The following is a 26406-nucleotide window of genomic DNA, read 5'->3' as shown; positions in this document are numbered from 1 at the left end:
GAAAACATGAGATCGCAGCGATCGCCACCGCGGCTTTACCTCAGGGCGCGCACCCCTCCCCGCCGGCGACACCGCGGGCGGCTGGAGCCGCTCCGGGCCCGCGGCGCCGGCTCGGGGCAGGGGTGAGGGCTTAGCCCCGGCGCGGGCCGTGAACGGAGAGGGATCGCGGGCTGAGTGGGGAGGGCGGCGGCGGGCAGCCCCGCCGGGCTCGGTGCCGCATCGCCCGGCGCCGGCGCCGAGGAAGGGGAGCGGGAGCGCGGGCCGGGCGCTGCCGGGCTGCGGGGAGCAGGGGGCCGCGGCGGCGGTGCGGGGAGGCGGGGACAGGAGCGAGCGGCCCCCAGCCGCCGCCGCGCCCCGGCGGGGAGGGAGCGGGAGGAGGGCGCTGGGCGGCCCGGTCTCGGTAGCCCCATCCGCGCTCCCCCTGCCCAGCCCCGGCCATGAATATGTAACTCCCCTCTATTTCCCGAGCTCCATTGCGGAGCCTGCCGCTCGCCATATTGTGCTGCTGGGGCTGCGGCTGCACCGCCGGCAAGAGAGGGCGGCGGGAGGCAGCGGCGTAGCCCGGCGCGGCGGCCTGAGGCGGGAGCCCGGCGGGCGGTGAGCGCGGGGCCGGGGCGGTCGCGGGCGCTGCCGCTGGGTCTGTCCCCCTAGCGGGACAGGGGAGGGTGCGGAGCCGCCGGCTGCGGCAGGCTGCCCCGGAGGGGTGTCTGGTGCCGGCAGCGGTGCCCGACCCCGGCGCGGGGGAGGCGGAGGAGGGGCTGCGCCTCCGTGAGGTGGTTGTTATGGCGGGGCGGGGGTGTCCCGCAGCGGGCTGCCCCCCGGGTTTGGGGGGCTGCCCGGGAGCAGGCGCCGTCGGGCTCCGCCGCCCGGGCAGTGGCCGCGCAGGTGGGTGCGCTGCCCGCCCCGGCGTGTGGCGGCTCCGCTCGCCCGGAGCCCCCCGGCGGGTCCGGGCCGGGGCCGCTCGCCCCCCGCCTGCCGGCCCCGCATGCAGGGGGCTGGGGGGCTGCGGCGGGGCCCTGGGACGAGCTCCGACCCCTTCTGGTGCCCCCCAACCCGGCGCCTTCGGCGGTGCCGCAGGGCCGCGGGGAGCCCCGCAAGCCTCAGCCCTTCCCGGGGGCCGGCGTGTGGCCGCCAGACCCGGCGGTGCGGGAATATATCTGTGTATATATAGATATATATATGGGGGGGGGGGGGGGGGCAGTATGTGCACATGCACGCGCTGGAAGCTGCAGGGAGAGGTACCACGCACAGCTGCCTGTCACAGCCGCATAGCTAACACCAGCCCGGGGAGCGAGGCATTGCCCAGTGCCTTGCTTGGGAAGGGAGAGCCGCAGAAGAGAATCACGAGCCGTTATTCTCGTTTCTGTAAATTGCCGCTGACTAAAATACAGTATTTGGTGTGATTTATTGCTCTGCGTTCCCAGTCTTTTGTTTCTCTTAAAGCCCGTGTGCATCACTGTGCTGAACAGTGTTCGCAAGGCGTGATGCTGGTAAACTGGTACTGGGAACGACCTGGCTGCTCTTGTGAAAATGTCATCGCTTCCAGCAGGGCATCAGGTGGAGAAAAACACTGTGTCGGGAGCTGTCGATGTGTCTCATCCCTTCACACTCGCTCTCACTCCTTCTGATGTGAATTTAGCACCTGTTTCTTGCCAACTTTTATACTCTGTGGTAGCTAGCTCTTCAAAATCCTTTGACTTCCTGGGACCCGCCCCATGGCATATTCTGTATATGAAATGAACACTGAGCAACATTCTGCTTCTTGGGATTTTTGTTAAGCTGTTTGTTTGTCAGACCATCTTCTATGGAAAAATAATTGGATCAAGTGCCTAAATCCATAGAAATCCAGAGGACAGCTAGTGATATGATAAATTGTAATCCAGTCCTGTTTGGAAGTGCTTGTAGCTCTCTGTAATAACTATGCATTGCACACAGGCTTTTAAGGATTAAAGGAAACTGCTTGCATTTGAAAAAAAAAATGTGACTGGTGTGTGGGGGTAATTATTTTTGCTTGGGGAAAATTCTTTAATCAAATATGCCATTCATTCAGTGACAAAGACTCAATTTGTCATAGGAGTTCCCTGCAGAGGTTCTCTCATTTGTATTCATCTGTGTTTTCATTAAAAACTTCTGTAATGAGATAATTTGACTTTTTAATACATCATGTCAAGCTCAGAGCTGGCATTCAACTTGTCAGCTAAGACAGGGGCGCTCACTTTGAAAGTAGTGGATATCGATAAGCAGCGTGTTTTGCATTAAAAGATACACTTGTTTGAAGGATTAGCTTTGTCAGTTTGGAGATGGGAGGAATTTTCACTGGACAGATGTTAGCATGAGCTGCAGTGTCAGGCAGCAAGCTTTGTGGCTGGATCTGGCACCGTTACAATACACTTCAGTGATGACAAGTTTAAAACATCTTTAGACCTCATTGACCCTGTGAATTGTATTTACAGTGTTTTAATAAATACCTCATTTCTGCATTCAACTTCATAATAATAGCGAGACACAGATTTTGCATTGGAGGAGTTTAACTTCTTCAGTGGCTAAAATTTTGACCTTTTGCTTCCAAGCTTTGAAGCACCAGCCCTGCTGTAGCTGCCAAGAAAAGCACTGCCTGTCGTGTCTTAGTTGAAATAGTACACGAGCGCTAGTGAAATAAATTGCATGGGTCTCCCTTTATCAATGACGCTGTGTTTTAAGAACGATGTATGTTGAGTATAAAGACTTGGTTGGGCATCTTGGTTGATGAGAGCAGAATTCTGACATTTTCAGGGCTGTGTTATTGTTAAATAGAAATATGATTGGTGCTTATAGGAAAGGCATCAGTCTTATATGGGAAATAGATGTTGGGATTGTGAATTTCTTCAGCTTTGAATGTTTCTCTTTCCCTTGCTTGACAAAAAGAATGCAATGCAGGGGCAAGGGGAAGGTGGGGGAAAAAGGAGTTTCAAAAAATGAGATGTAAGTTTGCAACTGCTCAGTTGTATTTTTTTTAAAAGGAGCACTGGGTCTGCTCTTAATGAAGCACCAGTTCAAAGAACATGTATGAAGTATCAGAGTAAAGGGATTCCTTCCACTTCTTTTTTTTTTTTTTGCCTAAATACCCTTTACCTATTTTTTACTGAGGAGATCAGTTTATTAATGATGCAGGAAGGAGAGAGATTGGAGAAGGGATGTTGTTGAGCCCCAGCTTGGTTCTGCTTGTTGATGAAAATAACTGGCCTTTGAAGCTGACCTTAAATTCTTAATTTTCTGAGGAATGAGCAGCGTTCAGTATTATGGAGCTGTTTAGACTTGTTGCAGTGGAGAAATATTTTAGGAATTATCCCTGTCTGCCCGCTCCCCGCTTCTGGATGTGGAGCTTTCTTGCAAACAGCTGGGAGTTAGCAGTAGTATTCAGCTAACTAATTAAAAACCTAATCCATTCTTTACTCTTCACTACTCGGGGATAACGTTAAACAATTTTGTATGATTACTGGGTTTAAACTGTGTAAGTACTGCTCCTGTAGTACTGTTTACAAAATGTACAGTTTTATTTGAGAGAGTTCTTAAAACACAATTTATTCTTAGCTGTCACCCAGCTTTAGATGAAAGCTGTCTGGCTGCCAAATTAACAATTTTGTTTCTATATGTTTATGTCCTGAAACCAGGACATAATAGCTATTAAGTCAATCATACATAAGATGACTTGAGTCTTTCTTTTTGTCTCTACAGGTGTTGCGGGGGAGTTTATTTTCTGTTTATTAATAACCAAGCCATCTTTTGTTCTCATTAAGAGAATAAAAAATGACATCACTATTGGTTGTGGCTAGCTAGCTTCACGGTGATAACTAGGTGAGAAATTTTTGTGACTATTTAACATACCTCTGGAAAAACTGAAAACCAAACATACATCTTGATCTGACGTTCTCAGAATTTCTCCCACAATATAAACTCATGAAAATATTACTGCTTACTGCCATTTATATTAATAAATGTGATGGATAGTAAGTATGTTGTATGCTGAAGAGAAGGATAATGAAGTGGCTCATTTGACGTGATCCCAGTAGCCCGAGGAGAGCAGTATACCCGAATTGCAGTATATTTGGCTTGAGCTTCTACAATGTTTCCTAAAATTTGTTTAGGAGCATCTTGGATCCTGTAGCACTGTAACAAAGCAGCCAAAGCAGTAGTCCAAGAAGCTGATGAGCAGGCTTTTATGTTTTCTGCTGGTGGAATGCAAAATAACAAACACACGTTGGGTTCCCGATGGAAGTGAAAGCAGATCTGTGCTGGCTCCTCAAGCATTGCGGTTCAGGGTCTATTGTGATCATTTCTATGTGCCTTCAGTTTTAGACTGTCTTGGCAAGCTGGGCTCAGGAGGGGCATCTGTGGGTGGGAAGAGCCACCGCAGGGCAGGGAGCAGGAGGTGCAGCCCTGAAGAGTATTCTAACAGATTAAATATGGAAGTAATGTATCCGTTCTGTAGCTCCTGTTTGTTAACATCGTGGTAATCTTCGTGTTTGCAGTCAAAGTACAGGTTTTTGATGTTGGTGGTGCCTAACACCACAGCTGCCAGGAGGGAACCTGGAAGCCTTGACTACACTTACCTCTGGCAGGAGTTTGGTTTTGTTGTTTTTGATCTGAGTGAGCACTGTGTTGTATTAAAACTGCAAAGTCCTGAAGGTGAAATTGAATCAGTGTGTTTCATTATCACCACCAAAAGTAGGTTGAGCTGTCAGGCAAAAAACAGCTGTGGGTTGTTGTTTTTTGGGTTTTTTTTTCAGTTTGGTTTGGTTTTTCCCTTGGTGTAACTGTAGCTGTAGAAGTGATTTCTGCCAGCAGTCACCAGTCAAGGACTGCGTTTCTCCACGTTTGCAGTGTAAAAACTAAAAGTAGAAGACCTGTCTTCCAGAGACCTAACCTTTGCTGCTGAACTGTTAATGGCATTTGTGGGCATGGGAAAGATAATTTGAATTGTAGTGCAAGTACTTTCATAGGATTTCTATTAAAATGTATGGCAAACTGAAAGGTTAACAACAGGGTTACTGAAGTGATCAAACTTAAGCTTGTTGATTGGAGTGGTCAATTCTTGCTTTCAGCAGCTGTTACTTCAGGGAGAGGGCAAGGAATTGGCTAGCCTCGAAAAATGTGCCAGAAGTGCTGTGAGGGTAAGAAAGTACTGTAGAAACAAAAGCACTGGTTCCCAAGCATAATTCTGTGGGGAGGGGGTGCGCTGCACAATAGCAGGGTACATGGTGTTTTGATACAGTCACACCCGTGTAAATGCAGTCTTTTACTGCGTACTGTGAGGTCCAGTGCACTATAAACATGCTACTAGAGAATGAATTTTAAAAAGGAAAAAAAAAAAAATTGTTTGATTAAGAATATCCTAAGGCAACGTGTATCATTCCTGGCCTGTTTGTATGTATTTAGTTGCTGTGACAGATTCAACTTTTCTGGTGTTTGAAGGTTTACTTTTGTTTGCTCCCAAAAGTTTTTAATCCTTTATCCTTCCTGCTCTGATCTGATACAGCACTGAAATGAATTTTAGGCAGGGTTTTAGAAAGGCATTTTTGCTTTTCTCCTTCACAGTTGGTTATTAATTCTGAAATCTAAGGTTGAAAGAGCTTAAGAACTTCATTTTTTAAAACTCACTTATACACACAGTATAAGTAGCATGCTTCATAAAACGAGAAACACTGCATAAAATTTAACAACTAACAGAGAAAATAGCAATTGTGCTCACTCTGTCAGAGTGTCAGAGTTCTGCTTAATATTGTTACTTCACAGGGCTAAATTATGGCTTGGTGATAGCTGTTTTCCTTTTCATGTGAGTTGTTGGTGCAGGTCTTCGGCACGTTTGAGGTCAAGTGCTTGCCTGATCTATTGACCCACATCAAGAGTGAAAAGGTACTGTTCCTGTAACAGATTCGTTTTGGCTGCTGGCAGAAGGCATTAATGTTTTATCGTATTTTAGCACTCACTTTTCACGAGGTATAGATGGTGTGAAAGGGTAAGTACCAGGATTTTTTAGCTTTAATAATTAAAATAATCTTACTACCTGTTGCATTAGAACAATGGGCAATGTTTGCTTTTTTTTTTTTTGGTGTTACCAAAAACTGAAGAGTTTTCTACTTAATCCCTCTGAGATTAAAAAAAACCCCGCAACCTAAGCTTTTTGATTTATAAATAGCCTGGTTTTGAAATGTGATGAGTTTGAGCATTTGTAGGTATGACAGCTAGAGGGAGGTGGATGAATTCCGGACTACCTGGAGGTAGCTAACATGATATAGAGGGAGTTCTTTGGCAACAGTATGATAATTTTATGTATTCCAGTTTTTGTAGCTGAAGAGATGCCCAGGAGGGTATGATACAAAACCGTAAATAAGATGTTGAACGCTAAGGACTGAGATTATTGACAGTAATGGAGCGATCCAGGAGGCAGTGTGAAAAGGCTATTGATGCTCATGGCATGGAATATAGAACTTGTATAGAATAAACTCAGATTTGAGCATCAACTACGTAAGAGCAATGTACTTGAACATATAGTGCTGATATGCTGTTACACTTCACTGCTATAAATATACAGAGAAGCACCAATTTAAAATCAATTACTATTGTTACATCCAATACATGACTGTTCTTAACACTGTGATTAAACACACTTGAGTATGATCAGAAGTTTAATTTGGTAGGATTTTTTTTCAATTCCTTAATGCTCTTAACTTCTAAAATGGGAGGATTTTCCCTCTTCGGTCACTTGTATTAACATTAGATTCATTAAATTGTTCCATAGATGTACATATGTATAGCAGATGGTTTGCATGAGGCCACAGCACAAAGGTTTCTAAAGGCCAGGATGAGCAGCTTGACGGCCAGATTGGAAATGCTGCCATACTCCCTGGATCAATTCATTTCAGGTCCAGTAAATTGTGAATGGCAATTAACCGCATAAAAAGATCCTATGTCTTAAGGCACCAGGCAAAAGCTTTCTTCTTGAGGAAAATAAATACAGTGAAGAAACTGTAAAAGACCATGTGCTAGCAAAAGCTAGTGGGTTTCAGAAATGCCAGTGTTACTTTCTTTCCCCTCTGTCGGATGTCATCTGTCTGGTAGCCTACTGGATGTTTGATAGTCACAGCATTAGGTGTCGTTACTTCATGTTCGAGAGAGGGTTGGGGTTTTTGTGTGTGTTGAAGAGAAATGCCGTTAAGCTTATGGGGCAGGTTGTAGGAAAATGGGGAGTTCGGGACTAGTTGTCAGGAAAATGAAAAACTCAGAACCAGTGTGATTGAGAGGGACAGTCATGTTGGGAAAGTGTCTGTAGCGTTACCGACTGTTGAGGCAGTTGAACTGCGACGATGCCTCAGATTTCTTTGCATTCCTCAGTTTTATTGGCTGCTTTGGGACATTTTTGAGGTTGTGGTCTTGAATTAATTTTGCAGCCTACACGCCCCCCACACCTGGTAGTGCTCTAGGGCAGAAATGAGGTTGTCTCTCTTTACTAACTGCTGTTCATAGACTGACAAAAAATGGATTTTTCAGTTTGACCATCTGAAAATGCAGAGCTTTATAATATTTGCTTCGGGAATAAATGCAGTTTCCCTAATTCTCATGTACTTCCAGTGCTGAGTGCCATCAAATAACTTCTCATGTAGTCACGTCCCTTCCAGATGAAAAGCTTTGTTATTGAAAGTAATGGGATAACAGGAAAAAATATTGATCTTTCTAGGGTGACCTTTACAGTGGATTTCAGTAAGCTTCACACTTTTAGAAATCTAGATTCAGTTTTAAGTGGAAAATGAGAGAATCTGACAAACAGTCTTAAAGATCATGTGCTTCCAAGCAGCCTGTAGAAATGCATACTTGAAACTTGTAATACGCATTCTGGTGACACAATACTACTAAGAAAAGGAGAATATGTTGTTTTTTCATACAGAACAGGCTGTATTTGTATTTTAAATGTAGAATTTGGCACAACCTTGAGTGTGGGGAACATCTGGCATTCATGTATGTACAAATAGTTCTGGTTTTATTATAGTTAAATTGTTTTCTCAGCCATAGTGGGGCTATATTGATATAATAGATCAAAACATATGAATGTTAATCTCTTCATTTACTTTTGTCCCTGCCCATGGCAGGGGTGTTGGAGCTAGATGATCTTTAATTTCCCTTCCAACCCAAACTATTCTATGGTTCTGTAAATAAAGCAGGAAAATAGGATGGCAAAGAACCAGAAGCAAACATTGTTAAAATGGGATTGTCAGAATGGTTATCACATTGTGTTGATTTCTCAGTGTGCATGGTGCTATCCTTCAAGTGTAACTGAAATTGGAATGACTTAAAGTAGTGAAAGGGTAGACCTGCTTTAGGTTGTTTAATCACATTAAACATCGACCGTAACATGCACCACAGTCATATGGCCTGCATTAATACACATTATTATTTACAGTAACATAGCCTCAGGCTAGTCCCAGCCATTCTTTATTTTCGTACATTTTTATTCAGATTTAGTTTCTGTTTATTTTTTTAGCTCAAAACCAGGTTTCCAGGTTTGCTCTGTAAGAATGAAATACCGAACCCCTTCAGAATAGATCTAGGGAAAAAAGACAGAGGATTAACTATATGAGTGCCTATGGCTAATGGCTATAATGCCTGCCTTCTTCACACAGTGGAAAATGTGGTCTTTGTACCCTTGTGCAGTTGTCCAGGGAAAAGTGTAAGGGCAGCAGCTGAGTCTGCGGTGGAGGCAGATGGGTTTCTGTCTGGGTTGGCATGAGTTTTGCTTTTGCAGTAGGTTTGGAGGGACATGGAGGAGCGGAGGCTTCCTGCAGCGCCTGGGAGGCTTTGGGTGGTTGCAGGGGGACAGAAGGGTGACACTGCCTTTCCTTGGGGCGTTCGGGAAGAAGCTGGAGGAGGACTGTGCTGGCATTTGTGAGGATCTGGGGGGGGGGAGTGAAGGTTGTGATTAGGGTTGTAATGATGCGGGTGGTTTTAAACACGCACAGTCAAAGCCCAGTTCAGGATCCGAGGGCGATGCCCTGCGAAGAGTCTGATCCTTATTTCTCAGCAACACTGTTGCTCCTGGAGCTGCCGGGTGCTGATTTTGTGCTTTCATGGAGCATGTAACAAGAAGCTCTAGCAAGGTTTCTTGCTCCTTGTTTGTTTGTTGGGTTTTTTTTGTTGTTGTTGTTTTTTTGTTTGTTTGTTTTTTCTTTAGTTCAGTGTTTCTGTCTCACAAATACAGTCCAAGGACATGTTTGTTTGCAAGCTGATATATTGTAAGGGTGGAAAGCATGGTGTGAATATTTTTTATCTGTTATCAGATTTGACTTCTGGAGCATGTAATTGCTGTTTGAAGTTTCAGCTTCATAGCTTCTATTAATTTGGCGTCTTTAATAGTCTTTTAATTGGCTTTGATTGTGCTTTGCAGATGATAGACTTCTAGTTAGTGTGTACAAAAGTATTTTAAACACTGGCTTTGTGTAAGTGGAGCTAACCCCTCATATTTAAATGTAGTAGGCATTTACAAAGGAGTTCACTGACAGTACTGCAGAGCATTAACTGACAGTGTTTGGTAATAATTTTGAAATTAGCCCATGAATGTACTTCTAGGTGTTCTGTGATAGTAACTGAAACTATTGCCTTGATAACATTTATTTTGTAATCTGTATCTGACCCTCATAAGTTTGCAGATTGACTAATCCGTCACCAGTTACAGCCCTATTCTAACAGCTACAAATGTTAAATTTGGGCAGATCCCTTCAGCTCTCAAGAGACCCACTTTTCAGTAGGTCGTCTAAACCCAAAGCATTTTTGCTTGCTGTTGGTCTATTTAAATGTGGGTACAGGAGAGAGAAAGTGTATTCTCAAAAAACATGTAGTGTTTTGGGCCTTATTTGTTAATTTTCCAATTTATACAAAAATACCTAGTTGTGAATTTTACTGCTGGTTCCACAAGTTCTTAGAAGATATCGAAGGAAAATGTTCTTTTTCTTAAATATGCGGTTATATCATGTGTTTACAGAAGAAACTCCCAATTTAGGCAGACCTGATGGGTATTTTCTATAACATACTAGGTATCTGAAGTTCTAATTCCGTTGTTGCTGTTTTCACACAGTTCAAACAAATGGATTCTACTTTGTATAAAGCTAGTGGTCACTGTAGTCCCTTCTGATGTTTCTTTTGGGGGTAAGGAGGATGTTTGTGTGGTCATAGTCAGCCACATAGATTGTAAAAGGTGTGTGGAGTAGATCAGGTTTCTTCAGCTTTTTATTATGGCAGTGGTTTATTCGTTGATTACTGTTAGTTGCCATCGGCTTTTCTTGGCTGTTTCACTTTCTGTACAGCAAAACTAAGTAAAAATGTTTCCGATCATGAGATAAACCCATAATTAGAATCACTGGGGTTGGAAGAGACCTCCAGAGATCATCTAATACAACTTCCTGGTAAAAGCAGGGCCAATTAAATCAGGTTGTTCGTGGCCACATCCAGTGGAGTGTGCCTGTCTCCGAGCGTGGACATCCCACAACCTGTCTGGAGAGACTTTTTATTAGTGAGTGTTTTGCTGTAGCTTTATGCTTCCAGTAGAGAATTAGTTTCTCGTGTGAATTGTACTGATCAATGCTTACTCTGTCCATATGCCTTTTGCCATGACAAATAGGTTCTCATTTTTGGTTTTGGTAGGTTATGTACTTGTTGCTTTATGTCTGGCTCATGGTATGAGTCTACAGCACAAGCTCCTAAAGATTTTAAATGGGGCTTTAATGACTGTGAGAGATAATGATGGATACCAAACCATATCTTATCTCTTAGATGTCTTCAGGACTGACAACTTGAGCCTTCCATGTTGGAGATGAGCTGCACTACAGAGGCACTGTGTTTTGATTGCAACTCTGAACGTGAATCAATGAGCTTGAATTTGTTGCTAGCATAAATCATGACTGATTGTGTCAGAAGACGATTGTACACGTGGCAAACGTAATATTGGATTCAACTTGCAAATAGAAAGAAGTGAAGATCTTCCCAGTAAGGGATGTTGTGACATTGAACTTGATATTGGGAGGACAAGGACTGATAGCTAATGAACTAAAAACACTTGAGCAAGACATTCCTCTCTCAAGTTTATCCCTTTTTGAGATCAGTATGTAATTGTAGTGAGCGCGATATAAACTTGCAAAGAGGCTGTTTGAGGAGTGGTGACGATACGAGTCAACAGGCAGGAGAGGAAGGGGAGGCATGGACAAACGCGGTGACATACTTGTTCAGGATCATCGACCAGTTAATTTCAGAGCTGGGAACAAAATCAGCTCCAGGCCAGAACCTGATTCGGCTGTCTCCCAGGGATTTTGACATCTAGGGAAGAAAAAAATAACTTCAGAAAAGAGTGAATACTAAAAGTACTAGATTGTAACCTAGCACTAGTTGTCCTAGATTGCTTAACATCCAGTTGTAATCTGAGCTGCTAGTGAACTGCAGTGAAGATTAATCCCTTCAAATAGTGTCTGTCTATTCAGAACTGTATGGGGTTTGTTGGTTGGTTGGGGTTTTTTTTCCCAAATTGAGCTCTTAGGCAGAAAGTAAAAGCAGAAAAAAAAAATATCAGAGTGCTTTAACTGAACAAATTGAAATGAATGACTGAATTGAATACTTTGTCAAAATACGCAATTTGTCCTTAATGCTAGTCACAATATCAGAGAGAGTAAAACGTAAAACTCTAATCCTGTTAAGCTTCCAAGTAACTGCACTATGATACCTCTTTTTACAAGAACTAATCCTTTGGAAAAAAAAATGGGAATGGTTGAAGGTGCTGTTGAACTTGGCATACCAAATAGAAGCCTAACTCTCTTACTGTTTTAAGTCTAAATATTTACCTTTAAAACTTTGAACAAAAATCACTTTCTAAGGATTTAATACTGTGTAGAAATGTGTGTATTATTTTTTTAAAGAGCCTGGTGCAATTTTTTTCCCTCTAAAGTGTTTTTTCATGAAAGTATTGGAGATCAGTAGGCGAGTGCGAGTTAAAAGGCAGCTGGTATGGCTGTGGCCACACCTGAGCTGTGTTTGTGGGTTAGTTGTTCCAGCTGCTTGGTACCATTCCACCGTTTCTGTGATCTCAAGGTATTCTGACACAACCACACATGCAGTTGCACTTTAGCCATTGCCTGGGCTACAATAGACACTGCAAAGCGTTTTGGAGAATAACTCCGGTTGTGTGGGATCTCTGGTGTCCAGTAGAAAGTCCCCTGCTCCCTGGTTAAAGCAGAACCGCTATCAAGTTAAGTTCCAAGCTAGAGCTAAGGAAATCTTGAATTTTCACAAATGACAAATTTTGAGAAATAAGATTAAGGAGTGATTATACATTGGTGAATCTAAGGGTGGTAGATCTCTGAAAGGGTAAAGTAGGGCAGCGCAGGAGCAGTGATGCGGCTGCTGAGCTTCTCTTTTGCTTTGTAGCCAGTACAGCCTGCCTGCCTGCAGCGCTTGACTGTTCCGAGGTGTATTTGCTGCCAGTTGGATTTTATTTTTACTGGATGGTTTCAGGAATGGGATACCCAAATACCCAGTCTACTGTGACTCACAGCTACATTTGAGCAAATAAGTGTATTTCAGTTATAAGAGCTTGTAAAGTGGATGTGGTGTGTGACAAGTGTGGATGTTGCTCTGCTGGAGTTTTGCTCTAAGCATGCTGGAAGGATGCTCCAGCATAAATTCCCCGGTCACTAAGCAGGCAGGAGGTCAGAGAGGGGCCTTTTCTGATGGAGTCCTTCATAGTGCGATTTTTTCCTATAACTGTCTGCCTGTTCTCCAGGAACAAGGCTTATTTTGTTGTAATGTTTTTAGGCCCCAGCCATTTGTCTTCAAATTTATTTTGGAAAATAGTCTACAGATGGATGAGCACGAAGAACAAGATTGCATAAGCCCTGTTTTCCAAGGAAATCAGGCTTAAATAGCAAGGCTTTCAAATGAAGTGATGCGATGCTCTTTACTGAAGCTGGCAGACTCATCTCACAGCTCTAGTTAGGGAGCTATTTAACTTGGGGATAAAGTTTGGTTTTCTAAAAGTCAATCAAAAGTTTCCGAAGCGCTTTAAGAACAGCACAGGTGTATCTTGTTTTCTTTTGGTTTTGATGCTCTGGCAATGTGGAGAACTGAGAAACATCCTGGGTACAAAGGAATAAAATTCTACATGTTCTGATAATCTTCAGCCATCTCCCTGTTTAATCTTCTGGTTTTCTTCTGTAAAAGACACAAAGCAACTAGGTAAGTTTTATGACTAAATGCTAAATGTTAGCTTGTTTCCCTCTTTTTGTATGTTTTTTGGAACTGGGGAATGACAAGGAATCAAACCTGAAAAGATTCATAACATCTCTGGTTCTCAGATTTGTCATATGTTCTTCTGGTTATATCAGGTGGCTCTTGCTTTGATAGTGACAGATGTGCGCACTCTGTAATTACAAAGTTTGCGCTGGAGTTTTACTGTGCTTGAGGACCGAGTTGGTCTGAAGGACTGCAGGTGTCCCTGTTGGTTAGGGGGCTTTTTGGTTTTTTTTTTTTAATGGCTGACAGGAGTAGCCCTCTGGCTATAGCATAATTCACAACAACTAGTACTTGTTAGTGGCTCTGGGAGAAAGATGTTTGATCTGCCTACAGGAATGTGGCTTCTCCCCTTCATACCGCCCTGTCATCATTTGACTGGTTGCTTTCCTTTTATATCCAGAGGGTATAAACAAGGCATAAAGGTAAAAAAATGATAGAAAGTATAAAGTCATGATATGTTAAAGTTTTTTGCAAAAACTTAATGATGAAAGGCTCACAGGGGTATCTGACTTCACATTGCTCCTAATGCTGGCACATGTAACCTATGAAGAGATCCCATTGTCTTTGTTTATAAAGTGGAAAAGATCTGAAATGTTGAATATGTATTAATATGTTTCAGAAGGTTTGAATTGACCATGTTTCCAGCGTTCCTCAGATTTTGACTTCATACAAACCAGGGGCAGAGGAGGTGTTTGCTAGTGATAAAGCGCACTCTGTGGATCGCTCCAGCTTTCCGCTAGCTTTAAGGCCAGTATTTTTCCTCTTAAAATCTGAGACTGCTATCACTGCAGACCTTAGGGTGAGAATAAAGCACTCAGCATCTTGGATTAGAAGCCATTAAAAATAAAGATGGTCAATTATTTATCATGACACTTGTACCCTGTCTTCTGCAGTGTAGCCTCAGGCCTGTAGGGAAGGTTGCAAAATAAATGATAGTGTTAAGACACTTGTTCTCCAGATTAATAGGTTTGCTGACAGTCTGGCATCTGGAGAGCTGCCGTTCTGTGTCAGCAAGTGTAAGCGTGCAAGTTTGGGCAAGATACTGCTTGTGCTTGCGATGATCTCTTTACCTGGGGCCGCTTTGATGGGCTCTTTACTGTGATGGAGTTGCATCATGTTGGGAGCAGGGTTCTCTTTTAAGAGAGGCTGGATTTACTGGGATTTAGTTGTCTTAATCTGCTGCAGTCTGACTGAATGCTTCAGCAGATTTTTGGGGAAGGGTGTGAATGATTAGCAGCTGTGTGAGTTTCTTCCAGTAGCTGAAATGATAGTTAAATGTGTCAGCTTTAAAAGCACTCAAGAGTAGTATCCAGTGCAGACACAGAATAATAATGTTGGGTCTCTGTTGGAACAACCCAGTGGCACCAACGCATAACAAAAGTCCTCACCCTGGGGGACTTGACTTCCCAGAATTACCTTAAATGATAGGGGAGATTAGAACACAGAGAAATACTATTTCCTTTCTTTGCCACTAGTACGCTTCTCAACATTGCTTCTCTGCTGAGATGTGTCACTTAACACCATCATTAAATTCATACCTCTGAATAATTTAAATGAAATACCTGGAATTCTAACAGGACAGTGCAATGCTTGGCCAGACTGGGAGCTGGCAGCCTGCAGCAGGGTTGTGGTGGCACGTCGCTCTTCGTGGGGAGGTGAGGTCCTAACTGGACATCTTACTTTCCTGATCCACACAGAGAAACATGTCTCTTGTGACAAGTAAACTGTATTTTTAGGGCACAATATTTATATAGTAAAAATTGGAGTTGACAGTCTGTCATCTCCTAATTATTTCTTTTGATGCCTCTTCAGATGCTTATTACTTATTAGACGTAATAGTGGACGTGGCTACTTCATGTCAGGCTTCCACCACCACCACCACCTTTTTTGGTAAAGTAAGAAAACTAATTTCTGTGCTTGGGTGAAAGTAGGTATAATAATCTTTGCTGCACTGCTTCTCTTGCTTTTCCCTCCACAATTAATTAAAGCTTATAAAGTAACCTTGTTCTCCAGAGAGGTTGACCCTTTCATGTAGAGCTTGATGAATCAAAAACTGGATTATAATGTATCTGGTAGATGACAATAGGATCTGCATTTGGCTGCTGATTTCAAGGGTCTGAAATACAAACCTAGATTTAAAAAAATGAAAGTGATAAAAAAGGAAGAAAGTGCTTCTGCTTTTCCCACCTAGTAGAAATGTCTGCAACTGCAATCTTGCCTCTTAGATGGTTCCATTCATTTTTTTAAACATAGCCCACAGTCTGGGATACATTTTCCTTCTTAACGCAGGTAGTTTTTGAGAGATGGGGAAGATTGCTCCTTCTTCCCCAGTGTGAAAACATTTTCTGTTCAGAAACATCATTTTCTTCTATCGTTTTGACCCAACTTTCTTTCACATCAATGGTGACCATGTGTGGTCATTTTGCCTCATCTCATATGATAATCCCAGAATTTGGATGGGAAAGCATGATGGTTTCTCTGTGTTGGTTTTTTTTTTTGTGTGTGTGTGTGGTTTTTTTAATGAAAAGGTGATGTGTGCCTTTGCCTGTAAGCAAATTCTGCAGCAGTGGTTGTGGAGTGTATCAGTCGTCTGTTGATGCGGTTAGTTCTAGCTCTGTCCATTTCCAGGAATGCCTGTCTACCACTACTGATTAAAAAAAAAAAAAGAAAATTGAGAAACCCCTAGTAATGTGTGTATGATTTGGGTTTCTGAAACTTAAAAACTTCTGACTTTGTCCCCCAAGTCATTGCAAATCAGGTGTACATCTGCTGAAGCCCAGCAGGACTCAGAAAAACTGAACCTCTTGGTTGAAATGACCCAGCAATAATCTTCCAGCGTTCTCTAACTTGTGCTAACCCCTAGCGATGCATTTTCAGGAGGAAAAAGAAAGGCATTATAGTGAGCTTCCAGTGAACGTGTTTAGCTGGTTTTCTGTGTGTGTGTACAATTTGGACCTTCCACTTGGTTAGGAAGTAGACTGTACTTGACCCATATGCACGTTTGTAAGTGGATGTTTTATGGATGTTTTCCGCATCAGGTGGCATTTGCAGCTTTCACATCACACAGCCAAAGTTTTATGGCCTTCAGTTCTATGTCACTTTTGTTTAACAACCTTAATTGATTTTCACAAAGTGTTCATGGCTGACTGACTGCCTTAATTTTTCTGGAGGGGTGTTGGGCATGGAGTTATCCGCATGGCATACAGTGGAGCCCGGTACTTGGATGAACAAGTGTTCCCCCTGTGCTTCTGCTTTGTTGGCACAGAGACTGCTGTGTCTGTGTAGACCTGGGGGCTCCCTGCTGGCCAGAGGAGCCTGCCTGGGAGCGGAGCTGGCTCCTGCCCCCAGATGTATGGGACTCTGCAACTTGTTTCTCTTTTTCTTCCCAGCCATGTCTCAAGCCGTGCAGACAAACGGGACGCAACCTTTAAGCAAAACATGGGAGCTCAGTTTGTACGAATTACAAAGAACACCTCAGGTAATACGTGCTTGAGAGCTGGCCTTTATGGCAGGGCTTTCTTTTATACTCTGTAGAATGTGAAGCTTGATGTTTAAGATTTTCTTTTTCCTTTAGGACTAGTGTTAAATGCCTATTCTATATGACAGAATATATAAAAGAAAAAAAAAAAGTCTTTCCAAACCAAAACCTCTCCCATAATGTTAAAAGAAAAAGTTTCATCTTTGCCTCTTTTTCCCTTTCTTTAGCAGTATGGGTATGTGTGCTTTACGTGGTTATATATGTGTCTGGGTTTGTCTTTTGTCTATGTTTCTCTTTAAAAGAATAGTACAACATGCAATCTTTGTGAGGAAGTTACTAAATTCCATTAAAGAACTTTTACGTTGTTTTACACTAGGAAGCAATCACCGATGGCTTGGAAATAGTGGTGTCGCCCAGGAGCCTGCACAGTGAACTGATGTGTCCCATTTGTTTGGATATGTTAAAAAACACCATGACGACAAAAGAATGTTTGCATCGCTTCTGTGCTGACTGCATCATTACAGCCCTCAGGAGTGGGTATGTAAATATTATTACAGGGAAAAGGGGTTTCACTTGAGATGAAAATGTGATTGAGAAAATTCTTGAAGTCCTGGGTACTGATGGGGAGCAGTTCCTTGCCTGTGCACTGCAAGTTTCTGCACATCTTCTGTATTTCACTCTTGTGTGTTCAGCCAGCTGCGGCAGATCCAGATCTGGCTTTTTCCTCATGAAAAATCATCCCATAATTTTGTTTCTTGCAAGGAGTTGAAAACCTTTTTTCTTTTTTTTTCCTTTTCTTTTTTTTTTTTTTTAAGATCCAGTAAAAGCAAAAAAACCCCACCTACATTACTTACAAAAATTAGTCTTGCCTTTTCCTAATAATAAATGTCAAATTGTGTGGCCCTTCAGCAGTAGTTCTGCTTTCAAGCTTCACTACCAAAACAGCCTATGCTAAAGGACAATTTTTTCTTGTATTCTTCAGTTACAGGTCCATATTTCCCAAAAGCTATAGAATTCTGCAGTTATCTATTTCTGATAATGGCAATTACCTGTGGTCAGAGGTCACACTTAATTTGCTGTGCCTGTGTAACTTCTGATGAGTAATTAGCAAGAATACATTAGAGGGAAACAAGAAAATTATCAGCAGTAGACATCTATGTTTCAGCTACGGAGGCCTCTTCCTCTTACAGCAAAAAAATTGGGTGAATCTGATGTTTTAGTTAAATGAGAACAAAATGGTAGGAAGGACAAGGCTTTTTAGTTTTCCCAGTAGTTAGTACTTGAACTATAGAATAGTTCCTTAATCTTTGTTTTATTCTCTGTGTGTTAGAAAGACTATGCCTTAGTATCATTTGCACTAGACATGCATTTTTTTCTTGGTGAAAATCCAGCCAGACGGTTAAGGGAAGGAGCAGTTTGCAGAGTGGGACTTTTGAACTCTTTGGTCTAAATACAGTTTAGATACATATATCTAAAAACTAGACACATGTTTGGGGTTTCTGTTTAAATATCTGTAACTACCTGATCTGTCAAAAGATAGACGCCCCATTCCAGATTTACTGTAAATATCAAGTTTTAGTGAGCACTTTGACTATGAATTGCAGCATTAGGGCAGGCTTTTGTTATTGCAGGGGAGTTAGTATTGTTTTCTTCCTTCTTGTTCATGTCCAGCAACAAAGAATGTCCCACATGTCGTAAAAAACTAGTTTCAAAACGATCACTGAGACCAGATCCAAATTTTGATGCTCTCATCAGTAAAATTTATCCAAGCCGAGATGAATATGAAGCTCATCAGGAGAGAGTGCTAGCAAGAATCAGCAAGCACAATAACCAGCAAGCTTTAAGTCACAGCATTGAGGAGGGATTAAAGATTCAGGCCATGAACAGGTACGTAATCCATGTCACTTGTCCACAGGTAACCTTGTTTGCCTTAACACTAAAAATACACTGTCTGTCCTCACTCCCTGTATAGCTTGATATTCCTCTGCTCTGAAGTCTGCCAAACTAATTTGTAACCTTGGGCAAAATAATTTTTAACCTTTTTTCTACTAATAGAAACCTTTGTATTGCTCCCTGCCACTTCTGTGGCAGCCTGACGTAGACATTTCAGCCTAGCTTTGCCAAATTATAGCTATCACGTCTTCAAAAATAAACTGTAATAGAGTGAATCCTGTACAAGCGTATTACCTTTACATGCAAATAAATGCACTTAATACCAGAGCTTAGGTTTTAGTTGTGACTTAATTCACGAGGCTGGAATATATATGGTTTTTACACAGTAGTGAAATCCAGGGGATGCATTTAAACCTAAGAGAGCCATCTGGGAAAGAAGCCCCAAACTTCATGTCATGCTGAATCATGGTGTGATTTATATTTTTAATCACCTGTGGATTCATGTTTAGATCAACGTAATGGTCTGAAGTTGCCTGAAAAATAACTGTATGAAGTTAAAAATTTTCTTACAACATGTTTAAAAGGTGTTTGAGGGATAGGAAAAAATCCATAGTTTTGTCTGTGAGTATATTTTCATAAGAAAGAACTAATTATGGTCTTTTTTAAACTTTAAATATCTCTGAAGAAACATTTAGTGCTTGTGTGTGCATATGCCTGACTTCTGGCTTGGTGGGGACCGGGAGAGGGAGGAGTTGTACGAGCCTGTGGGCCTGTGTTGGGTGAACTCTGAGTGCAATTAGTGTTTATTTGTACCTGTTTCTGACCAGGTTACAGAGGGGCAAGAAACAACAGATTGAGAATGGCAGTGGAGCGGAAGATAACGGTGACAGTTCCCACTGTAGCAATGCCTCAACACACAGCAATCAGGAAGCAGGGCCTAGTAATAAGAGGACCAAAACATCGGATGATTCTGGGCTAGAACTGGACAATAACAACGCAACTGTGGCAATAGACCCCGTAATGGATGGTGCTAGTGAAATCGAATTAGTTTTCAGGCCTCATCCAACCCTCATGGAGAATGATGACAGTGCACAGACGAGGTAAATGTCTCCTATTCCTCTTCATCTATTCTGCTGTTATTTTTTGGTGCTTTTGTTTTCTGTCGCTTCTTGGGGCTTTTTAGATTCAATTTACTTTAGTCATACCACATCATGTTTAACCATATGCACTCTTTCCCTCTTTCTGCTCCAAGTCAAGTAGATGGTACTGCTCAAGTATTACCCAAAATACAGTAACAATCTGTTTTAAGCCTTTGATCACAATAAAGATATGTTTTTAAGGGTTTTGTAGTGTTGCAGTTCACAGCAGGTGCTAGGATGATGGTATAATATCAGTCCCTTTTCTAAGATTCTTTGGGAATAAGCAAACCTTGTGTAAGTGTCAGCAGTTTTCAGAGCTTTGTGTCAGTGGGATTTCTACGCTGGAAGCTTTTCCTGGCATTTTTTTCATGATCCAGTCCAAGCACAGACTGCAGATTTTGGATTACAGCAATGAGCAGTCTCAAGGAGTTTCCTCAGGTCTCTTCCTGGTGCTCTCTCCTAATGAGACATCTCTGTAGTGTTTAGAAATACGTTATACGCTTCAGCCAGCTTTTCTTTTTTGGTTTGGAATTGCAAGGGAGTTCTGGGGGGGGGGGGGGTTATGAAAGGCAAAAGGAAGGCTAAGCTTCTGGGAGAGGCCTCTGCAGCATTTGCCAGCCTTTAATTCTTGCATGAATAATTGAAGTGAGAATGGTTAGTGAGGCAATAAGGAAAAGTAACGGGGAGCAGAGGTGCAGTGTGTCATGTTCGTAGCTTGCCCCTTAGGGTTTTCTGTCCAGGCACTTCAGACTGTATCTGTGCTTGGAAGATTTCAGCAGTCATGAGTAGTTCTCAAACCCCTTGGCAACATGTTACAGGTTTTTTGAATTTGAGCAGATGACAGTGTAGTGCTGTGCTCTCTACAAAGAGCAGGAAGGCCTGTGGGAGAAGTGTCAAAAATATGTATGGGCACTTTGGAACAATAGTTTGCAAAGTTGCTTGCGTGTCTTGGGTGAAAGCAATTAACACTGTTTGTGAACTGTCTTCAAAGGCCTTTTCACGCTTGATGCTTAATATCTGGGGGTGTTCCACATGTCTTTTTCCCATACCTGCAACTCAGACGTCTGATTATCTTTGTGGTTGTTGTCACAGGTACATCAAGACCTCAGGCAATGCCACCGTTGATCACTTGTCCAAGTACCTAGCTGTGAGACTGGCTTTGGAAGAGCTTCGTAGCAAAGGAGAATCAAACCAGATGAACCTTGACACAGCCAGTGAGAAGCAGTACACCATTTACATTGCTACCGCCAATGGGCAGTTCACTGTAAGCAGAACTTTTAACCGAGAGTAAAACTGAGCATCAGCCATCTTTGATACAGGTTCCATTAAAATCCACTCAGTTGGACTTCTCCTGAGTTGGCTTAGGTGTACAATTCATAACACCATGTTTTAGGTGTAGAATTCATAACACCATGATTTATTTAGAAGCAGAGCAATTGCTTTTTAGGAAAATTTATACAGCAAAAGTTTGGTTAGTAGAAAAGGAAGGAAATAAATTACTTGGGGGGGGGGGCGGGGGGGAAATCCAGGGATGCCAGCAACTACTAGCTGACTCATGCCATTGTTTTACAGTTAAAATGGAAGAGGAAAAATACTACTTTATCTGAGGCTCTTGTTTCAAAAGCAGATAGCTGTAGCACCAGGAGGCGTCTACTGTTAGGTGGCGTTTCTCCACGTCTGTGTAGGCTTCCAGTATTCTACTGTGTATCAGCTTAACGGAAGAATCCCTCCTCTTGGTTGCTGACTTCAGAATACACAGATAAAACAGCAAGGCAGTATCACAGTGAAATTGAACTCTGAGCCTGCTCTTGGCTGGGGCGTTTATCTGAACAAAAGTCTTCTGGTTAAAGAGACGGGCAAATGCTTTGCAGTAAAAGTCTGTTTCAAACAGCTTTCAAACGCGACTACAGATTGTCCCTTAGAAGCAGAGATGCTTTTGGTGTAAATACACTACTACTCCCTCTGTAGAGAGAGCGGAAGGAGGAAAACTGAAGTTTACTTTATTTGCAACTAATACTCACTTTGCAGTAGTGTGTTTTGGTGCTGTTTTAGTGAGATCAGCAGTTCAGAATCGCTTGCGTTGTGGGGTTTTGATGCCAAGTGGCTAGCTAGTAACTTGTGCCACATTATTGGCGACTTCTCCAAGTTCAGCACGTTTCTCCGATTTACATAGTCTGTTTCTACAGCACTACCCGTGCAAGCCATCGGTTACTTCATTTCTGTTTTGGTGTTCTCTTCTAGGTATTAAATGGGTCATTTTCCTTGGAACTGGTCAGTGAGAAGTACTGGAAAGTGAACAAACCCATGGAACTGTACTATGCACCAACAAAGGAACATAAATAAGCTGTGGTGGAAAACTGAGATGGGACTAACTCTTTTTATAGCTATGACTTCTTTAATATTAAAAAGAAGGCACCACCATTATCTTCATGGACAATACACATGATGCCTTCAGGCTCTCTCAGTATACTTATTAATATGATTAGACAGTATTCTGGGTTGTATTTAATTTAGTCTTTGGTTTGGGCTTTTGGTTTTTCCCTAGGAGACTAAATGACCTTCTCCAGTGCATTCCAGTGTTTGACATGCTTTTTTGTTCCTAATGCATGATAACTGAACGAGTGTTCCGGTTTGGAATGTCTTAATTTTGTCCAGGTAAATCTGGATTTCTAATACATTTGACACAGTTATAGTAGCCTCTGTGAAGTATTGAGCATTGGATGGCTGAGTAAGTCTATTCAATAGTAACATATGCCAAGGAATGTGTTAAATGTTGTAATTTGCTAATGGCTGTCCATATAAAAGATTGGTAGAGAATTGATTTCTGATAGTCTTGCAGCTAGAGGTAATCCGATTCCCTAGAAAAGATGTATTAATAATTTTCTTGTGAAGAGAGCTGTAGTGAGAAAGCGGACACTTTTAAAACCTTGCCGTTTACTGGGCTTAACACTTCAGTGCAAGGTGATTTATGAGATTGGTTTGCTTTTTAACAAATATTTCAGTCGAGAAAACTCCCAACAACCTAACCCCGTAACTCCTCCCTGTGTCGAACACACCAATCTTGATGCATTCTGCAGTTTCCCGTCTGGCCCTGTTGCAGTGTTACCCTGTCCTCGCAGGCTTCATTGAAGATGATCTCTTGGAAGTTCTCTGCTCCCTAGAATAACAAATTTGCATTGTGAATGTATTGGAATGTTCTCTAAAGAACTGTCCTGAAAACTTTTTTTTTTTTTTTTTTTTTTAAAGCAAATCCCCAAAATTCCAGCACACAGACTTAATGCAACATTGAAATGCTTTGCTTTGTGGAATTTCTGCTACCCCAGCTGTGAACTTACCTGGGCTTCAGTTTGAGTAGGGAGGACTTCAACTGTAAGCTGCTCAAAGATTTTAGGTTTCTGTTTTGTTTCTTTTCTTTTTTCTTTTTTTTTTTTCCCCCCATAGCTTTAACAAATGTGGCTTAGCACTTTGGAAGATGATTTTAGTACTTGACAAAGTTTACCGTTTAGTGTCTTAAATTTAGGTTCAAGTTTTAAAAAACTTGGCAGTAGGCTGTTGTGTAAAAGTCCAGTAGCTACTTTTTATTTGCATGTTAAATTCCTCTCCCCTTGCTCTGGACCTTGCTGTCACTTACTGGGGGTTGCTTTACCTATTGGCATTGTGTCCTAAGGGAAATGACGCCACCATGAGATTCCCTTTGCTGTAAGACTTGCTGATGAAGCCTTCACCCATTTGCACCTGAAGCTAGCAGGAAAAGTTGCTATGATAGGTGGGAATATACTTTAAACCGTACGGTTGTGCTCCTTCTTTGTCTTGCCTGTAGTTAAGACTGGTTTTGGCATGTGGTACGTAAGTATTCAGATGCTTGGGGATTCTCTGGGGAGGGAAATGCCCTTCCATCACTTCTGTCTTTCAAGCTTAGCACTTGTAAAAATGTGTCCATTCCAACTGATGTTTCAGATCAGCTTTATCCCAATGTGAAAACTGCACAGGCTTCTTTGAGTAACTTTTATAATTTCCTTTTACTGGAAACTTTTTTTGTGTGTGACATGAAATGGCAGTTTCCAGGCCCCAGAATGCCGAGGGGGCAGCTTTCAATGACATGCGTTATTCATGACTTTCTGGTGAAATGTTGCATTGTATAGACTAGTAGTGCATGTCCACTAAGTATAATCTGGGGGGTGGGGGATTATAAACGCTTTAAAATTTATGGGGAAACTTCTAGATTAGTTGCAGCATACCTTCCCATTGTGATAGCTAAGGTAATGTCCAGTCCCTTAAGCAAGAGAGGTGTTTGTGAAGCTGAGCAGTCTGTCTAGGAGCTGTCTGTCACTTTGTCCCCAGTTCTTTAAAAAGCGTGGGAGAATGTGAAGCTTTTATTTTCATGTTGTAGTGAATTTACTGAATATTTATGTTCTTTAAATATTATATATATATAATGTAGTTGTTTGATTAAACCATTGATTGCACTGTGACTCTTAGTGCTATAAACTATTTTATTTTCAAAATGACTTTACTCTTCCACCTTTTAAAGCCATGCTATGTTAGGTATGGGTTAGCCTAATAGCTCTAGTAGCCAACTAACTCATTCTCAAATTGACAATAAAAGCAAAAATGTTATCAACAACCTGTTGGAACTTCCAGTGTTGCTTCCTCTTACAGTTCATAAAGCAAGCCCTTTGGACAGCTTTTGTTTGCTAATGCTGCTGTGGTTGTGGTGGCCAGAAGGAAGGGCGAGCAGGCACAGCTGACCTCCACCAGCATGGATGCAAGGCGTCTGGCCGGAGCACTGTTAAAAGTCCCTTGAAAATGACTGAACTCCCCTGGGCATCACATGCTTTGAATGAGACAGAGGCGCAGAGAAGACAGCGGCTCTTCCAGTCATAGGTGCTGGTGTGCCAGTGGGAGCCTGTAGCCCGAGCAGCGGCGTCAAGGGGTTTCACAGCACTCGGGTTAACCCCAGCAACTCTGGCTGCCTTGAACTTGTTAAGCAGCTTCAGCAGAAAACAGTGTAGGGTAACTAACAAATCGCTCGGGCTAAGGTACTTTGTTAAAAAAAGTCATGTTCTGTTCCTTTCCTTGTTTTATTTCTACAGCTACTACAACTTTTAACCAGAAGGATGCACCTCGAGTTAAGAGGCAATGCTTGTGTACAGTAAGCATAGGGTTTCTTGAGATGTACTGAACGTAAGCCATCTCTGATTGCAGGAGGTTCCTCTCTCTGCCTGTACTCCCGCTGCTCGCTGTGCTGACACTGATCTTCAGAGCCTCCTCTGAACAGCTTTAACTCTCTTAGAAAGCTTCCCTCAATCACAGCTAAACAGAAAACACCCAGAGCGCTCACGGGCAGTGGCTCAGCGCTGTATGCAGCGGGTAGGTAAACGTGCTCCTCGGCTAAAAAGCATCAGAGGTGCCACTGTACTACCCATACCGGTAACTAGATCATATCCCAAAACTTCATTTTCCATCATTCTCTGGTGTTTGTCTTCCAGCATGCTGGTCAGCTGATAACCTAACACTGATTTCAGTACCCTAATGGTTCCAGCATTTACTCAGTTCTGATTTTCTGTTGAGCACAAGCCACTTGCAGTTAACACCTCGGTGCAACAAAGATTTGTGGCATGCTGAGGGTTTGTCATTAGTGATGGTGGCACAGCATGCATGGCAAAGTACTATGCCAAGTATCAGCTCAAGCTCCGTGCTACAACATCGGCCAGCTCTAAGAATTTCAAGAGAATCAGCAGGAACCTTGGCCACCAACACCTGCATTATTCTGATTTTTCTTCTCCTGTATTTACTTCTTAGCAGCCAACCATGGCAATATGGATTGCTGATCGCAACAGCTTTGGGTCATGCTGCTGGGCACAGAGCGCTCTGCACTGCTGTGCTGTTAGTGACTTGTTTTGAGATGCAGCCAAGCAGACTGCTGTGCTCCCCAAACCCCATTTCCATGCAGCATGAGAACAATGTAGTAGTCATACCGTCTAATAGAATCAAGAAATAACAAGGAGAAGCCCTTAAACAACAGCCTTGAACCAATGCTACTGTTCTGTTAACTCATTAATGCAGGGCTGACCCTACCTGATGGGAAACTGAGACAACTAATTGAACAGAAGAATTCTCATAGGCCTGAGTAACAAAACACTCTGCCTGCTGGCCACTTAAACCAGGCAAAACTCCCTGTCCCAGATTGTAATGGCTCCTGCCCATCTGACAGAAGAATCAGAATTGTATGGCCAAGCCCGAACTTTGCTTTCTCTGCTCCTCCTGCTCTGCTACAACCACCAAGGAATAGTTGCTTTGACTTGGAAAAGCTGCACAGTACCTTCTGTTACTTGGGAGGAGCTGTAGAAGTAATTGAAAATATTTCCCATAACAGGCTTCAGTTAAACTTTTGTTTTAGCCTACTTTACTATTATACTTTATCATTACTACTATAATTGGAACACCATCTTTTGTTCCACTTAACTGACTTCATGACTGATTCTATCCCACTTAAATTGACACTGAAGTGAGCAGTGTGACATCTGCAAGCAAAACTTTCCAATAGTGTCTCTGCTTAAAAAAAATAAATGCTTAGTTCAGAACTAGGGAACA

At 42.4% G+C, this 26406-nt stretch overlaps 1 protein-coding gene across 3 annotated transcripts; it reads left to right on the top strand.

Annotated features, from left to right (window-relative positions):
• Nucleotides 1-24284, top strand: RNF2 (ring finger protein 2). 3 transcript variants are annotated; one of them, XM_055815319.1, is made up of 7 exons: nt 1-122; nt 16692-16780; nt 17157-17317; nt 18452-18667; nt 19501-19773; nt 20905-21076; nt 22054-24284. In XM_055815319.1, exons 2-7 carry the CDS (start codon nt 16694-16696, stop codon nt 22153-22155), a joined length of 1011 nt encoding a protein of 336 aa, XP_055671294.1. In that variant the 5' UTR covers nt 1-122; nt 16692-16693; the 3' UTR covers nt 22156-24284. The 3 variants fall into 3 exon arrangements, with proteins under 3 accessions (XP_055671294.1, XP_055671293.1, XP_005232791.1); XM_055815318.1 differs by lacking the exon at nt 1-122 and adding an exon at nt 398-597; XM_005232734.4 differs by lacking the exon at nt 1-122 and adding an exon at nt 12883-13245.
• Nucleotides 24285-26406: the final 2122 nt, after the last annotated feature.

The sequence above is a fragment of the Falco peregrinus genome, chromosome 10 (genome assembly GCF_023634155.1).
Source record: "Falco peregrinus isolate bFalPer1 chromosome 10, bFalPer1.pri, whole genome shotgun sequence".
In the NCBI taxonomy this organism is placed as follows: domain Eukaryota; kingdom Metazoa; phylum Chordata; class Aves; order Falconiformes; family Falconidae; genus Falco; species Falco peregrinus.
Note: the sequence above shows the minus strand (reverse complement) of the source record. Positions and strands in the feature narration are given on the sequence as shown.

What these genes read in the sequence shown, in the direction of transcription:
- RNF2 (XM_055815319.1), top strand. Translation starts at nt 16,694, where the DNA reads ATGTCTCAAGCCGTGCAGACAAACGGGACGCAACCTTTAAGCAAAACA. An exon ending in GATGACAGTGCACAGACGAG is followed by an intron (nt 19,774 to 20,904) that starts GTAAATGTCTCC and finishes TTGTTGTCACAG; the next exon opens with GTACATCAAGACCTCAGGCA. An exon ending in CCGCCAATGGGCAGTTCACT is followed by an intron (nt 21,077 to 22,053) that starts GTAAGCAGAACT and finishes GTTCTCTTCTAG; the next exon opens with GTATTAAATGGGTCATTTTC.